Source organism: Telopea speciosissima, chromosome 6 (genome assembly GCF_018873765.1).
Source record: "Telopea speciosissima isolate NSW1024214 ecotype Mountain lineage chromosome 6, Tspe_v1, whole genome shotgun sequence".
Taxonomy (NCBI): Eukaryota; Viridiplantae; Streptophyta; class Magnoliopsida; order Proteales; family Proteaceae; genus Telopea; species Telopea speciosissima.
Genome location: NC_057921.1, coordinates 55130464 through 55147548, shown reverse-complemented (window position 1 = coordinate 55147548; position 17085 = coordinate 55130464). Strand labels below are relative to the sequence as shown.

Genomic DNA, 17085 nt, shown 5'->3' with positions numbered 1-17085 from the left:
TTTGCTTACTCCCACACTTGAAGTGATAGAGGAACTCTCCTTCCACAGCCTTCAACAAGGCGAACTTGGGTGTAATTAGGGTGGCCATTACACCAAGGGGTGGAAGAGCTTACCATACTCACTCACACTCATCAACTCCCCAACTCTAACTTTCCCTTCCCAAGCTCCAACCACAAGAACCACCATCAGGAATAGCCTCATAGGAGAGTCCTTCGAAGCTGATGAACACAAGAAGATACTCATCTTCTCTATCTCTTATCTCTGTCTCTACTTCACTCAACACACAACCTTTGCTTCTTAGTTGACACATCCACCCAGCCACTCACTATATGTAGTAAGTCTACCAGACTCTTGATGTTAATGCCATTAAAAAAAAATGCTTTTTTGACTTCCATGTACAAGTTGCTTTGTCATATTCTTCTTCATAATCATGCCCGTGAGTCTCTAGTTCCCAAAATTTGTCTTGGCCCTTATAGTTGATATTTTATCAAAATTTTTGGAGTCCAAGTCTAATAGTCTTAAACCAAAGAGCCCTAAAAAGGAGAACGAGAGTGAATTTTTTCCCTAAGTGATCTCAACCATAAAACCTTGCTCTTTTTGTTTCTTTACCATCAAGAGGGAAGGTTGTTATGTATGTCATGAATTCTTGAACCCGTTTCAAAGAATGACCTGCTCCAACATTTTTTGTGGCGACTCCATTGGAACTTTTTTTTTCCTGAGATCTATTCAAACCCTCTATTAAAACACATTTTCATATTTACCTATCTGGGGCTTGGTCTCTGCTTTTTAACCAATTTTTACAACATTTTTTTTGCCAAAACTTTTCATGCGGGGCAAGAACATTATAGAGCATAGCAATAACCTCGCGCTTCTCATTTTAAATATTTTGATTAAGTCTCACTCTTTCCATGAGTTCTTAAATGTCAAGAAGTTTAGTATTAGCTATAGTGATACAAAGATTGAGGTTGCCATATCTTGAATCGCCTTAATGTCTGAGATTACAGTGGTGGGTAAAAGAGAGCCAGGCACCATCTTATCACCATCATGAGAAAGAATACTAATGAAAAGAGAAAATGGCATGAGTGGATCTAAGAATGGTATAGAGAAATGACTAGAAAATGGTTAGAATTTATATTATCCAAAGCACACTCCACAACCAGTTCATTATTCAAAAAAGCTTTCCAAGACAAACAAATCATCAATGTCCTCCAAAACAATTCTTTCAACAACACTACAATTTCAGCACATCAACTTATACCCAGAATCGCAGTCCCAAAAAAAATTCTATCCCGGAATTTAAACTCCAGAGAAAGTTTAAACCCCCACCCCATCGCCCCCCTCAAAAAAAAAAAAGAAGGAAGAATTAAAAAATAAATTCATCTGTACAGCAAAAGCAACAATATACAAATCCACTTGTTTTAGAACACTACAAAATGCTATTGATGCATACATCTTGTACCGAGGTTGCTTGGCATGGCCTGTGATCACACACAGGTTACAAAGTCACCACTGTTTTCAACTTCAGATTCAACATCAGCCTCTATATCATCAGGTTCCACCACCCCTACATCAGAGTGCTCTTCAACTTTGAAACCTTCCTCCGGTTTCCTTGCCTCCTTTATAATCTTCATTATTTCTTCAATACTCTGAAAGGATTGAACATGGTCTGCATCCGCATAGTTTTTCTCATCTTCAATCAGCTCTAATGGCAAGTTCTTAAGAAACCAAGGATGCTTTTTTATCTCTGGGATAGTAATCCTCTTCAAGTAAGAAAAAAAATTAAGAATTATTGGTTGCTCAGTCCTCAATTAAGTATAGAATATGTCACAAGAAATTCATTTACAGAAAAATGTTGCTACCTTTGAGGGATTGGCAACAAAAATTTGAGAGAAGAGGTGCCTGCATTCAGCAGAGATATGTACATAGTCGGGTATGGAATACTGAACACCCAATATTCTCTGTTCAGCACATCAAAGGTGTCAAGTTAGTAGAATTGACTTCAATTTTGCAATGTATAAATTTAGAGGTTTGTAAGAAGAACTCACCTCGATGGTCTTCCTGAAATTTTTAGGATCTGCACGATCCTCAAATGGATATGCTCCTACCAACATTACATACAATGTCACACCACAGGACCAGACATCTGCTATCTACAATTGGAGTAATTGTATCAAGTGGTCAGATAACTTAACCAAGGTAGACATTTAAAGCAGGGGCAAACAACCCACATTCAATGCACATAATGCATCATTTACTATCCATCCATACCATCTCATGCATATAAGTCATCAAGCATCTTCATGGTCCAACAATCATCTTCCGATGGGTACAGAATAAGCAAATCGTTCTAAGATGAAATAGAATGGCCTCTGCTACATGAATATATGTGGCTTATTGTAGATTGAAAGATCATGATATGGGTTTTGTACGCCCTGTGAAACTCAACTCAACTAACCTTTATCCCAACAAAATGGAGTAGGCTATAGAATCCTGTTTCACCATTTAAAATCTATTTTGAAATCATATTTCTTGTTAACCAAATTACCAAAATAGCAATAATATTCTTGGATTTTTTTTTACTTGAGCAACGGATTCAAATGTCCTTGGATCCCATTCTAATACTTTTGGTTTACATTTCCAATCCTTAGAAATGGCCAAGTCTATGCATCCATTATCATGAAAAGGGACACATGCATTAAAATCTCGTATTAATACTGCATTTTAGACCCCCAGCCCCCTAACTTTGAATTTCTCCTGTCGATATCTCTTACAATGCAGCAACACAGATCATCCACTCAGGATACCTTTCTTAGGAGATTAAGATACCCAAAATTATAAAAGCAAAGGTGTTTCACCTCCCCTAACTGGATTTTTCTCCACTCGTTCAAACTCCACTGACCATTAAGTGAGTGGAAATGGATTATATGGATAAGAACATCACTTTCATATGATTTTGGGCATGTTCACCAATGATGCCCATGGATTAGGTAGTCAGAGAGACTGAGACTGCAAGGATTGTCAACGGCATGGATTTTATCCAGATTTAATCAGTATCCAATTGTATTGTAGAAACTATGTAATTTATAGGGATAACGTATACATCTTTAATTGTAAATATAAAGCAGTACCCCAAGTTGTGTTAATCCCAAAAAAATAATAATTATAATAATGGATACCATAGGCAGGGATGTGTATTTTCTGCCCTTGTATATATTTGATTGGACATCAGATATCCAATCCAACAGTTTGACATTTAAACAGATACAAATACCGATATATCTATATCCAATACTTAATCCCATTTACAGCCCTAAGCACTGTACCGCACAGAAGCATAAAGGTGAAAAGTCCAAACAGAATTCACTCCCAGATTATGCTTACCGAAGAGATAAATGAATACCTTTCCATCATACTCCTTTCGTGACAAGACCTCTGGAGCAATGTATGCTGGCGTTCCAACTGTCGATTTGGGTTGTGAGTGCCATATGGCAGACTGATACAAATAAGGGAGTAACCAATAAAAATCTGAATGATGAAAGTCCTTACTCCTTTTTTTTTTTGGGTAAAAAAAAGTCCTTACTCATAATGAGTACCAAAATGGAATGCACAAGTATAATATCACACACCTTGGAATACCCAAAGTCACATATTTTAAGACCTGGTGTAGCATTTCCATCCAATAATGTATTTTCTAGTTTGAGGTCCCTGTGACAAATTTGCTGAAAAAAAAAAAAAATGAAGAATGAAAATTCATTTCAGAAAAAAATAAAAGGCAAACAAAGACAAAAGCATCACATTGCATAAGAGGACTAGAATCTGGTCCAAAAATATAAGGAAAGGATGCTGACACTATACCATAGAGTGGCAGTAGCTGACTCCGGATATTAGCTGCTGGAAGAAAAATCTACCCTGATGCATATAGAATTAATTGTTAGGGTGGGAAAACACACTGGCAAAAGATAGAATTGTTTTATTTCCATCCAAAGAATCATAGATGACCACACAATTCTACAAACTAAGAATATACAGATTTAAACAATTCTACAAACTAAGAACATACAAGGTTGTGCTAAGTACCTCATTCTCACTCAAACGGCCAGCACTGCTTATTCTCTCAAAGAGTTCACCTCCAGCTGCATATTCCATGACAATAGCTAGATGTGTAGGTGTCAAGAGGACCTGCAGGCAAAGATCTTTATTCATGGCTTCTGCACTGTTTTAGGGATGATTCAAATGCTGTGGTCAGGCAGCCAATTTTTATATCATATAGATTCTGAATTCAAACACAAGAGGCAAATAGAAGAGAGGGGATGAGGTGCGTACCTAGGAAATCACAAAATTTTGAAGCAATTGCACTTAATAAAATTGAAAGCATCACATGAAAATTAAAGAACCGTTCTCCAAAGCAATGGAAACAAATCCAATTCATTGTTATGAGTTGCAGTATGAAAAGGTATATATAGACTCTTGGAATGAAGCACACAAACCCCATCACAGACTGATATTGTTCCAGAATTTTAGAAAGAAAAAAAATCATAAATGAACTCAGATTTGTAAGATCTTCGTCTTGTTAGAGAGGTACTGAATAAACTTTCAAATGACACCAGAATGAAGTTCATAACCAAGTTTTGAGGCCCTGAAATAATAACCCAAAGAAAAGTGATGAGAATTAGACTGAAAGCAGAGGTTGTTCTCTTGTTTGAAAAGTCAAACTTGGACAGCTTGAGCCAATGATAAAACGAAACTAGACTAGACCCAGGTCAACATAAATTTAAAAAAAAAAAAAAAAAAAAACCTTGCCCACAATGAAATGTAGGCCTTAGAAATGGGAAAATAAAAATTACCTCATTGCTAGCAAAATAAGAGAACTAATTATGATCACATTCTAAACTATTTATAAGATTCAATGCCCCCCTATATTTTCAGCCTCTCCCCATATCTGCATGGTCAACTGAACCCATGGACTTATTCATCTGGGGCCCCAAAATTTTGCAAATCTATTGTTCAGCTAATCTGCTGAAAATTCCCAAACTGTTACAGCAATTTGAGATGCAAAAAGAGAAATATAAGGTCTAAACCCTTGAAGATCAGGAAATTAAAAATAGAGTCACCCTTGGACACATTGTTCATACATGTAAGAGGAGCATAACTCACAGCCAAATTGAAACTCAGAAAGCAAAAGTTGAGCAGTTGGAATAGCTTTTTTTAGTTGTTCTTTGATCTATCTGTGTACAAGTAAGGTTCACTCCGCACTCTCAATTTTCTCACTTCCTTTTTGTTGGGGTTCTTGTGGCAATGTAAGCAGATGTTTGAGGTTATGCCCCTACACTGTAATTATTTTATTAAATTGAAAAACTCTTGCTGTTACTGCAAACCTTTCAGAGGATAAAACATCAAATGATTTTATCACATTAAGGTGAGTCTCAAAGTCGGTGTTTCCAAGAGCACCCCCAAAAAAAATCATGCTGACAAAATCTGAAAAGCAAAACTGGATCACACTGTTTGAGAACTTTATTGCTCAGAACTCAAAGCTGCATTAGAACATCCAATGGTTGAACATCTTTGTTTCTTCAATTCATTTGGTGAGGTTGGGAAACTAGCAGCAGCTGCAATTTAACTAGCATCAGCTAAAGCCAACTACGCATCCCAACTCCTTAACTCTCCACCAATGCCAATTAAACAGAATAGGGATTATAAACAGATAGAACAACACATTATGAACTCATTTTATGAACCCATACACTAATATCCAATAATGCAACAATGCCAATGTTTGGCTAAAACATTATGTCATCCTAGGTCCTAACTTCCACAAACAGTTCTTTGTAGTTCCTATTCTGCCAGTGAAAATGTATTCAAATTATGAGCCACCTGGGAGGATCCAATGTCTTACCTCCTTGAACTGAACAATATTGGGATGCCTCAGAGACCTATGGTTTATAATTTCCCTCTGAACATTTTCATCGATCTGAAACCACAGAAGAGTTCACATTCAAAACAGTCCATCACTATTACAGTCATAAACCCTTAGTAAATAAATCAGGAAATGGAAAATGACAGTCAAATTTTGAACAGAACCAGGAAATGCTATTCAACTCCACTCATGAGGACATCATTCCAGTCAATAAAATATTCAAAATAACACATTAAACAAACCATGAGATGCAAAGATCAATGTCAAAAAAAAGTCAAATCCCATTCGAGTTACATGAAAAAAGGTTAATAATGGCAAAGTGCAAGTTAATTGAAAGATTATACATCGAAATTCTTACAGTGTCAAACTTAATGAGAAAAATTGTCATCACTTGAACAATTACTGCCTACAATAACTAGAAGGAGGGGGGGGGGGGGAAGGAATCAAGTAATCAAACAAAACCCAAGTAATCTATTTCAATAAGTCAACAAATGCATAAGCCCAGATGAAGCAATAAGTCAACAAATGCATAAGCCCAGATGAAGACCAAAAGGGGAAGCAATGAATAGCATGATAAGAACCGCCACTATTACTACAGCAATACAGAAAGACGGAAAACAGAAGACAAAAACTAGATTGACTGATTAAATACCTTCTTCCCCCTCTCTATGTATTTGACTGCAACAAGCTCCTTGGTCTTCTTATCTCTGACTAGTCTCGCTACTCCAAAATTCCCAGACCCAAGTTCCTTCAATGGCTCGTAACGCTCTTCCATCCCAACCCAGCTGTAGAAACGATCCCAAATACCAGCAAAAACAGAGTAAAAAGTTCTATGATAAAGCAAAACTGGGCTACCCAATGCCCCAATAAGTTGAGAAACAAATAGATATAACTAAAACTAATGGAGAATCTGAAGATTTGAAGAACAGAAACAGTCTTGAATGACTCAACCACCGCTCTTAAGTCGGTCTGAAGTTACCATTCTATGTTATTCGGACTATAACAAGAAAAATTCTACCAACAAGACAAGTGAGCAAGACCCACGTTGAGTCGCTGTAGAGAAGACCCAAAAAGTCTTTTTTTTTTTTGCCCCTTTGTTTCGGACTTTCGGTCACAAAAGATCGTTCCCATTGGGCTGCAATAGGGTCAGGTTGGGTCGGGCGTTTTAAAATCCCAGCCCAACCATGTGTCCACTTAGCTAGGGCCAAAGTCCGACCTGGCTCTGACTCAACAAAATTCAACCCTGACCCACCCTCGGGGTCAGGTCGGGCTGACCCTGATTGGTCCTGATCATGAACCAAAAAAAAAAAAAAAAAGGAATAGGAAGAAGAAGACAAGGTTGGGTTGGGCTAAACCCGAGGCCTCAACCCTGATCTGACTTGGCCTTTGCTCAGGGCTAGAAATTCCCAACCCTAACCCGCCCTTAGTTAGAGATGTAAATGGATAATCGAAAATCCAAATTTGATCTACATCCGTACCCGTTTAAAGACATGTGTATTCATCTAGAGATATCTGGAAAAAAATCTGAATACTCCGATAAAAATCCATCTGAAAAATAACTGAATACTTAATAATAAAAATTTAAGTAAATAATGATCTTGAGGGTTTTTAAGATTCGACAGATTCTAAAATATGAGGAAAATGGAATCATGATCTAAGAGATATATGGATTGAAAGTGAATTGTATTGTTCGCTAAGTGGAGGAAAGTCCGGGTTACACAAGATAAAGATGTAAACAGATAGTGAAAATTCAAATTTAATCCACATTCGAATCTATTTAGAGGTATCTATATTAGACAATCCAAATTCGATCACATCTTATCCGTATCAAAGCCAAATCTGATCCATTTACAAGCCTACTCTCAGGGTCAAGGTATCTCAACCAAGATCCTGATCAGGCTTAAGACGGGCTCGGGCTGTCGGAGCCAAACTTGCACCCCTAGTGCCTCCCAAGCATTTGGCTTTCAGATTTTGACGTGGTCACCCAACACCGGATAAGCCAGTCGCCCAAATTGAGAATAGAAAGAGAGAAATAGAGAGACTGTTCTCTGACACGCGGAGACATTCCCGTCCCTTGGGGGTACGTTAAGTAGGTGGTTGTCTGTTTCTGTGGGTTCCACTTTATACAACGACCGTTTCGTTGGTTGGGTACGCGTAGAGTGTGTCAGTAGTGGTACAAGACAAAATTGGTGGGGCAAAGTTCTGGCGGAAAGCAAAGTAATCTGACCAATCAATCCATGAGTAGCTGCTGACGTTGGTTTCTGCAATTCTGTTCTTTTGGTTTTTTTTTTGGGTTTTTACAAATATTCCTTGAAAATGTCCATTTGTGCATTCTTACAATTTTTCTAATTGCAAACTTTTCCCTACTTTCAAAACAGTGTAACACTTTGGTCTAGTTCGTTAATTTGGGAGATTAGACGTTAGTTTCAAGGAATCTAATGACTAAAATACCCTTGTGATAAAAACCTACTAAAATTATTAATTAAAGAGTAAAGTGACCAAATTGCCTTCATCTTCCTCAAATCATTTAAGGTTTGAAACTAAAAATCAGACCCTAAATCTTACCCGAAAAAAAAAATTCAAAACTGGGTTTTATCACGAATCAATCTAGAGGACTTCGATCTGGATCAAATTATGGCTATAATTGAGGACCCAGAAGGTAAAATTGCAAACCCAAAAGCTTTGGTCTCTGTAATGCCTACTGTTTGTTCTACAGATAACAAGTGTATATATGGTGTGCATGGGAGGATTTGATGAGACCGTGTTACGATCCTGCTGTCCCACTCGAGAGTAATGAACTCTAGTGGGTATCCTACATCGGAGATTAATGAACTCTGGTGTGGACTAATATAATCCTGGGCACCCTCACCTACTGAGCCGGTTTTGTAGGCTGAGATCCAGGATCGTATCGGTGGTATCAGAGCAGGCTGGCATGTCTACGGATCGGGGCACCTGCAGGGGCGACCTATGAAAAGGGCTACCTAGTGCTCGAGGGGTCGGAGTGAAAGCCGCCATGGACTAGGCCGCCGAAGACGTCGGTCCGAAAGCGTGGTGGAATGTTACGATCCTGTTGTCCCACTCGAGAGTAATGAACTCTAGTGGGTATCCCACATCGGAGAGTAATGAACTCCGGTGTGGACTAATATAATCCTAGGCACCCTCATCTACTGAACCAGTTTTGTGGGCTGAGATCCAGGATAGTATCAAAAGGAATGGAGGATAAGAGTGGGAAACAAATGCCGTGTGGGCATGTATACCATACACCTTGTAACTGCAACTGGCTCTCTCTCTTCGCAATTCTTGCCTAATGTGTCGCTGCCCCATTTCGGAATCCATCGCTCAAGCAGTTTAGGATCTTAATTTATTTCTTGATGATCTTCTGATTTAACTTGACATCTATAGTTAGTGGTTTTGATCTGATGAGCAAAAATGGGTTAATTTCGTCTAGCTTGCTTGTTCTGTTCTGGGTAATTTTAGTTAGAGTTGATGATGTGTAGAGGACAATATTATTAGTAGATCCTTCAATTCTTCTGCTCTAACTTGACATCTATAGTTAGGGTTTGATTTTCAGTTTCAAATCCTAAATGATTTGGAGAAGATGAGGGTAATTTGATCACTTTACTCTGTAATTTTGGTGGGTTTTGTCACGAGAGCATTTTGATCATTAGATTCTCTGAAACTAACATCTAACCTTTCAAACTAACAGACTGGACCAAAATGCTACATTGTTTTAAAAATAAAATAAATTTACAATTAAAAAAAGTTACAAGAATACATTTGGATAAATGGACATTTGCAGGGAAACATTTGTAAAAAAACCCTTTTCTTTTTGTAAGGAATGAAGGATATGGCGCTTGTTAATGTTGATGGGGCGGTCGCTTTTTGGGGTTGGGCAAGTGGAAAAGTGAGGAAAGTGTGTTGATGGTACACTATCTCAACGATTCCAAGATAACGTAACAGGGGAGAGGGTCGGCTCTCATATCAGAAACAGCCAAAATTGACTTGGAATCCTGTCCGACTTGGTTGAAACCTTAGAAATTAGAATTGGAATTGGAATTGAAATAAAAATGGATATGAAAATTCATGTCCTTTTCTCTCCCCCAACCCTGTCATCTTCTTCATGTTATTTTTGTTATTATTCTTCTTTCTTTTTTTTTTCCCCTCTTCTTCCTCTTCATTCTTTCTTTATTCTTCTTTTTCTTTCCATCTTGGCCAGTCTATGCATCTTTTTTCCCTTCTATGATTAAGGTCAATCAGGATCGGCCCGATTTAACCCTGAGGACGAGTCAAGGTTGGGATTTCCTGACCCTGAATCAAGGTCAGACCGGGCCGGACCTAAACCCAACTAAGAGGACTCAAGATTGGATTGGGGTTTTAAAAGACCCGGCCCAACTCGACTTGCAGTCCTAAGCAGAGGATCACAAATTTGCGATCCCCCAAATCCCCAATGAATGATAGTAATGACTACCTTATTGATGCCGACGACTAAGAAGAAGGGGAGACGTCCGGGACCGTTGCTTTATTTTATAATAGAAAAAGAAAATTGACAAGGAAAAAAAAAAAAATGGTAACTTTCCTAACACACATTACATTTTACCGGGAAAAAGATACGACAAATTGCAATTACTAGCGCTCGTTTACACTAACCCTATATCTACTCAAACTCTGATCTAAAATTTATTTTTTATTCTCCAACAATACAAACTTTCAACTCTTTTTTTTCATTATTTTTATACATAAGTTCCAAGGATATTTGAACTCGTGACCTCTTAATTATGAAGTGTTGGCCAACCGAGCTACTCTTTAAGAGTAACTTCCACGTTTCTTGTTCCCTTGATAATCTAAAATTCCAGAATTACCCATAGCCACCAATACTCTCCTCTAATATTCCATCTCCAATAGGCAACGGCTCACCGTCCCCCTGCCACCACCCCTACCCTACCCTACCCTACCCTCTACTCTATGTATCTCCCTCTACCTTTGCCCACACCTCTCTGCCTCCTGACCTTAGTTAGTAAGTTTGGGAATGGCAATTGAACGGGAACGGATACGTACGGCAATTAAATGAACTAGACGGTAATAGTACTTTTCAAAAATTTGGCCTCATAAAATGCACACGGTAATAATACGGTACGCGTTTAATACGGGTATAATACGGCATAGACGGCAATAATACTTTAAAAAAAATGGACATATATTCATTATATAACATGCATTCACCACCTAATAAACAAAATAATATAATGATTTTATGAACTAAAATAAACACAATAATATAATATGCTATATAACATCTCTAAGATTATCATTTAATATACCAAAATATCAATAATCTACAAGAAATGAATGTAGATTGTCTGAAAATGAGATGAGCAAGTTGATTACCTTATCATTAAATCATTATTCCAACATTACATTTCTTTCTATCTACAATGAGATAACCATATACTTTTAACCAGATGTGTTATTGTGAAGGGGGATGAGTTTCCACTAATTAACCAACACAAGACAAGAGGGAGAGTTCCAGATATGGATCTCCATTGTACACATTAGCTACAAGAGACAGAAAAACAAGAATAAAATAGAATAGAGATTGAGCCGTTCTCGCCAATATCACACCAGATTCATTTGCTTCACTACCACCATCAAAGTTCAAAGACCAGAGAAACAAGAGGAGAGTACAAGACTTAAGTGCCGCTTTGTTGAACGGAGATGGGGAGGATGATTGGAGATAGAGGGCAGCTACTATTGCCTGCTATGGTTGGATGTTCAACGTAAATCGAAAGGGACGAAGGGGAAAGTGAAATCGTTTCCCTAAATTCTAATCTTTTGGGTATTTTAAAAAAAAAAACAAAACATATAATACGAATATAATACTCGATCGATTAAAAAACACGTTTTTTTATAAAAATATGAAAAAATACAGGGACGAAAATATTATAAGTTCAAAAATTTGGATACGCATATAATACACGTATTTACTAACTAAGCTCCTGACCCTGACTCTGACTCTATTGTACCGCAATTGGTGCATTGGTCTTTTGTAGTGTTAAGGCTTTTTGTTGGTTGGTTCCATCATTATCACAAAGCTGCCTCAAAATTGGTTTGATTCTCCATTTTCAGCCCCCCACTCCCTTCTCCTTTGATAATAGGAGATCAGATTGCTCTTTTTTTTTTTCCCAGATAATTTAATGGCTTTATTGACCAAAGTAGAGGTGGAAAGCAACAAAAAAAAGTTACATCAAATCCCATATACACCAATTAATCTTCATGATGTGTCTTGGCAGCACAGTCCTACCGGGCAGCTCGGCAGTAGGGGATCTGGATCCGTCTAAAATATCTAACTTTTTCTAGTAGCATTATTGGATTCTAGAAATGAATGAACCAAAAAGCTGGAGAATAATGCACAGCTTTGAGGCATTTGAGCTGCCTTCATTCTCCAGAACTAATACTATGTTTATGGGCCTCTTAACCGGGTGGACACTCTTGGGTGTGTGCACTGAAATCTGTCCCAGTCCAACTCAAAAAAAGAATCCATAGTTGGGCTGGAAATTTTTGGATCTGGGCTTGAAACCTTTTAGGCCTGGGCTGAAAAGTGGACCAGTCATGATTCATGACTGATGCCCCATACCTATTATTGAGTCACAAGGGTTATTATCATGTTGGTTGAAAGCCATTGACACACACAAACCCAGTACATGGATTGGAAAAAAGGCTGAGATAAAATAGGCCCAGTTATCTAAAGCTAAGGCCCATTTAATGGAGCTATAAACTATTAATCTCTTTTGTTTTTTCCTTTTTTCTTTTCTTTTCATAGAAATGCATTACATCCTCCTTAATGCAGGCTAAGGTTGTAATTGGGCCTTTTGAGTTGTTACTAACCTCTGAAATCAGAATGGGCCTAAGATTGGATTCTTCAATTACCTGACCATTTTTATACTCTGTTCAGGGATGAGTATATGTCCTTTAAGCCCTTGTCTTTATTTGTTTGTGACATTCACATAATCTGGTAGACAGAATCAATTTGGTGAAATTGTATTTAGTGTTTAATTATTTGGATTTTTTATTTATTGAAAAAAGTCTTAACTAATTTTTCTATTCTAAGGACCACTGGAATTTAAACACCTATCAAACTAATTATAAATTATAAGTCAAAAATAAATAAATAAATAAATAAAATAAAGCTAAGGGCACCACTAGAATGCAAAAGAACTAAAGAAAAGAATAGGAAAGATAACATATTAAAATCTTGGAGAAAAGTTCTGTGGGAGAGTGTACTGCCCATGCCCAGACACAATGGGGGTAAAATGATCAACCCACCCCTATGCTGTTTCGTCACGCGCTCTCATTGACCCCCCATGCGCGTGCTGGGGCAATGCTCTCCTCAAAGAACGCTCTCCCTAAAATTTTGAAAGGCGAAAGTTTTCTTTGCTCGTGGAAAAGGAATAATCCTCTCACCACAAGTGATTTGACCTATAGTGATTGGATTCTAGAGTTGAAAACAACCTCCCCATGCGCGTGTTGGCCGGGGCTATGCTCTCCTCAAAGAACGCTCCCCCTAAAATTTTGAAAGGCGAAAGTTTTCTTGGCTCGTGGAAAAGGAATAATCCTCTCACTACGGGTGATTTGACCTATAGTGATTGGATTCCAGGGTTGAAAACAACCTCCCCATTCGAGTGTTCGCCGGGGCTATGCTCTCCTCAAAGAACGCTCCCCCTAAAATTTTGAAAGGCGAAAGTTTCTTCTCTCATGGAAAAGGAATAATCCTCTCACCATGGGTGATTTGACCTATAGTGATTGGATTTCAGGGTTGAAAACACCCTCCCTAATTCAATCAAACTAACTGGACAATGACAATAGTGATGGGATTCCTCCTTCACCCTGGGTAAAAGAAAACTAAATCCTTTTAATAATGTATACCTTAAGACCATATCTTCAAAGGTCTCTTCAATGATCATTCCTTGTTGGAAACTTATTCTCTGCAGGCCCTATGAAAGTGGAATATGGCCATGATCTGCCATTAAAAAAGAGATACTATAATATAGTTCATTAGCATTTTTAAATGTGATTAACCCAATAGATACCATAGATACCAATTCATCTTAAAAGAAAGAACAGAAGAACATGCAATTAAAAGTGCAATTTATGGATCTAATCCACATGGTTTTGTAAAAAAGGATGCTTCAAACATAAGAACACAATAAAATATCTAATTTTAAAATGTTATATATTGCATGCACATGGAAGGACATCATATCATCCTGATCTGATTGCAAAATGAACTTGGATTGGATTAATATCATTTATCATGATACCAACTTTTAAAGGGTTTTTCTAATCTTGATTAAAGATGCCAATTCATTTATTATCTAAAGTTTTTTTTTTTTTTGGTAAAAATTATTTTTTAAAGGAAGTTATGGGAAGAAAGAAAAGATAAAAAGAATTGTATATAAGAATAAGAATGGTAAAAATATAAAATCACTCTTAATTTTTCTCTTATTTATTATAACTCATAAATCGGATAATGTGTCACCATAATTTAGGAAATATGGTTAAATAATACAATTATTTTTGAATTAATATTCCTCGTAAATGGCATAACAATATGTATTAATACAAGTTTAGAAATCGTAAATATTCATAGAAAGTCAAATCTAGATCACTCTATAGTCCTTACTTTTCTCCCTTGAACATATTTGGATTCAACATTACTCTAAGGTAGACACCATTGATGGGAAAGTGATACGAAGCTTGAAAGCAATTCAGACACAAGATACCATGACAGGTTGAGAGCAAACGAATCATAAAATAAGATTAAAAAATAAATTATGATTGAAATTTAAAAGAAAATTGGGGAAGTGATCTATAAGTTGCCATTGTCAAGTCAATGGAAATACGAGAGGGTGTGTCGCATGATTCATATACAGGGAGCCCATATGTCAAGGAGGCAAGGGATAAGCGTGTTAGAGGATACATGATATTGACAGCATGGACATCATTTCCCCCACAAAATTAAACAAACATTAGTAGGTTCTACAAGACTTTGAACTTTGATGAGTTGGGTAAGAATTTGAAACTCATTGGTGTGATCACATACAATTGAGATTGTTGGTTGGATTCTCATTCAAGTAGTTGAAATCCTTGACATAACTTGTTTATTTTATTTCTAAATTAATTCTCATAGACAAATGCTTAAGATGATATAATATGAGTAACTAATTTATTTCGTAGCAAATTATGTTCTATGAAATCTAAGATCATAATTTGCTAAGCAATAAATTCTTAAAGGGAAAAAATCTACGAAAATTTCTAAGGAAAACTGCTTAATCCTATGATCCCCACTTTTCCATCCTTAATTATAATCAAAATAAAAACACCTCTAAAGAAAATTAAGTTATTTTTTTCTTCTCCTATGGTTGCCAGAGGATGGGGCACAAGTTGGAGAATTTAGCTCGTCTCCAGGGAGCCCAGTATGCCCAGGGTGTTGCCAGCCATTGGGTTATGCCGCATACATCCCTAGGTGTGCACCGAGATGTGTGCGGCACAACTTTATCGTTGGATGCCCCTTGGCAGCACCCTGGATGCTGGGCTCCCTGGAGACGATTCTGATCCCAAGTTGGAAGTGGTTATGAAATGGGTATGCACTCTCCTTATCTTGCCTCATAAAGAAAGAGAAAAATAGGAGTGGATGGAGGGAGGGGAATCAAATCATCCCTTCAACATACCTTTTTTTGGGGGCGATTTGCCAAGGATATGTTTCTATGAACATGGATGGAATCATTGACCAAGTATTATAACACTCTATAGATCCATCATATAATGACAAAAATACCCTTCTTAATCAACACATGTCCTTTTCAACCACTCTCCACATTTATATTAATGATCCAGACTAACAACCATTGTTTAAATGGGTACTAGTAACATATTCTTCCATTCCCTCATTTTATTGGCATGAGAATAGTCTATCATTAAAGGCCTAACTTCTAATAGTAAAAGTCAAATTAAACATTTATATTTTTTAGGAAAAAATATTTCTCCATAACATTAGAGTCTAGTTTTTCTCTCACATGAATTTTATTTTATATAATTTTCTCATCTGCTTTGCAAATATAGGTCCCATGTGGATGATAATTTTTTTAGAACAACCATGGGTGTGACGCGCAGTTTCCTCCCACGATGAGAGCGAAACCCTCTTTCTTTTTTTTTTTTTTTTTAATATTAAACAGACTATCTTGATCTGTGAGTAAAGAACATTTTTTTCTTCTATTCTCTACCAAAAAAGTTTGAGTGTGTGGAATGAAGGTCAGGACTTTCCCCAACAGCAAGTAGGGGAAATAAGGTTTTTTAAAGTTTCCAGCAGGTTCTACTGTTGAAATTTAACAAAAAAAGCAAAGGAGAATTGGATTTTTAACACTAAAAGAAGGCTTGAGCCCTTAAGATTGCTAGACTGTGGCGCAAGGCAAATGAAAAAGGGAAGATAGAAGTATATTATTTCAAGCTAGAAGTTTGTGGAGAGAGAGACATGAAGATGTCAATTCTATGATCGCATAAGGTAAGGTAGGTTGGTGGGATAAGATAAGTTTATTAAAGTACCATTGTTGACCAAATGACTGGTGAGATCCGAAAGAAGCCAAGCCAAAACTTTAGTTTCTTAATTATCTAAATTACTTATCCGACTATGTTTGATTACAGAGAAAGAACTCTCGCTGCAAATATATAGCGAAACCCTACATAGATAATTTATTGAAATATCTATATATAGTTCTAAAGAAATTTTCTAGGGACTACCCACAAACCCCCCACTATGACCTATTAGCTCGCATTGAGGCCCTGGTAATGAAGATAACACACAAGGTGAGTCGATTCCTCCGGGCCTTATAGCCTTGGGACTTGGGTCCTATGGCCTCGTAATGGCCCTTTGAAATCAGCCACTAATGCAAGCAATTGAATATAAGATATCGTACCCCCAACACTAGTCTCCCTTGAAAATATTTGAATGATACAATTTGTAAAGAAAAGTGAATCTAAAATTCCAAAACTTGTCTTTTAAGTTTGTAAGACCCAAAAAGAAAGAATTACTTTTGTCACTTGTCAAACTACTTTTAAATTGAAAACTAACATATGAATTCGGTTTATGTGCTTTCTAAACATTGTTGTATATAAAGTTT

At 37.0% G+C, this 17085-nt stretch overlaps 1 protein-coding gene across 1 annotated transcript; it reads right to left on the bottom strand.

The window, feature by feature from the left end:
* Positions 1-1367: 1367 nt before the first annotated feature.
* LOC122664894 (serine/threonine-protein kinase SAPK3-like) lies at positions 1368-6749 on the bottom strand. The gene is made up of 9 exons (XM_043860921.1): positions 6567-6749; positions 5894-5968; positions 4078-4179; positions 3856-3909; positions 3627-3719; positions 3401-3493; positions 2046-2150; positions 1860-1958; positions 1368-1760 (listed from the first exon to the last, which is right to left on the bottom strand). Exons 1-9 carry the CDS (start codon positions 6687-6689, stop codon positions 1485-1487), a joined length of 1020 nt encoding a protein of 339 aa, XP_043716856.1. The 5' UTR covers positions 6690-6749; the 3' UTR covers positions 1368-1484.
* Positions 6750-17085: the final 10336 nt, after the last annotated feature.

Bases quoted from the DNA above. Each gene is read 5' to 3' on its own strand.
- LOC122664894 (XM_043860921.1), bottom strand. From the start codon at position 6,689: ATGGAAGAGCGTTACGAGCCATTGAAGGAACTTGGGTCTGGGAATTTT. The intron at 4,180-5,893 runs GTAAGACATTGG...CTTTGCCTGCAG, and splicing joins ATATTGTTCAGTTCAAGGAG to GTCCTCTTGACACCTACACA. The intron at 3,720-3,855 runs GTATAGTGTCAG...TTTTTTTTTCAG, and splicing joins TCAGCTACTGCCACTCTATG to CAAATTTGTCACAGGGACCT.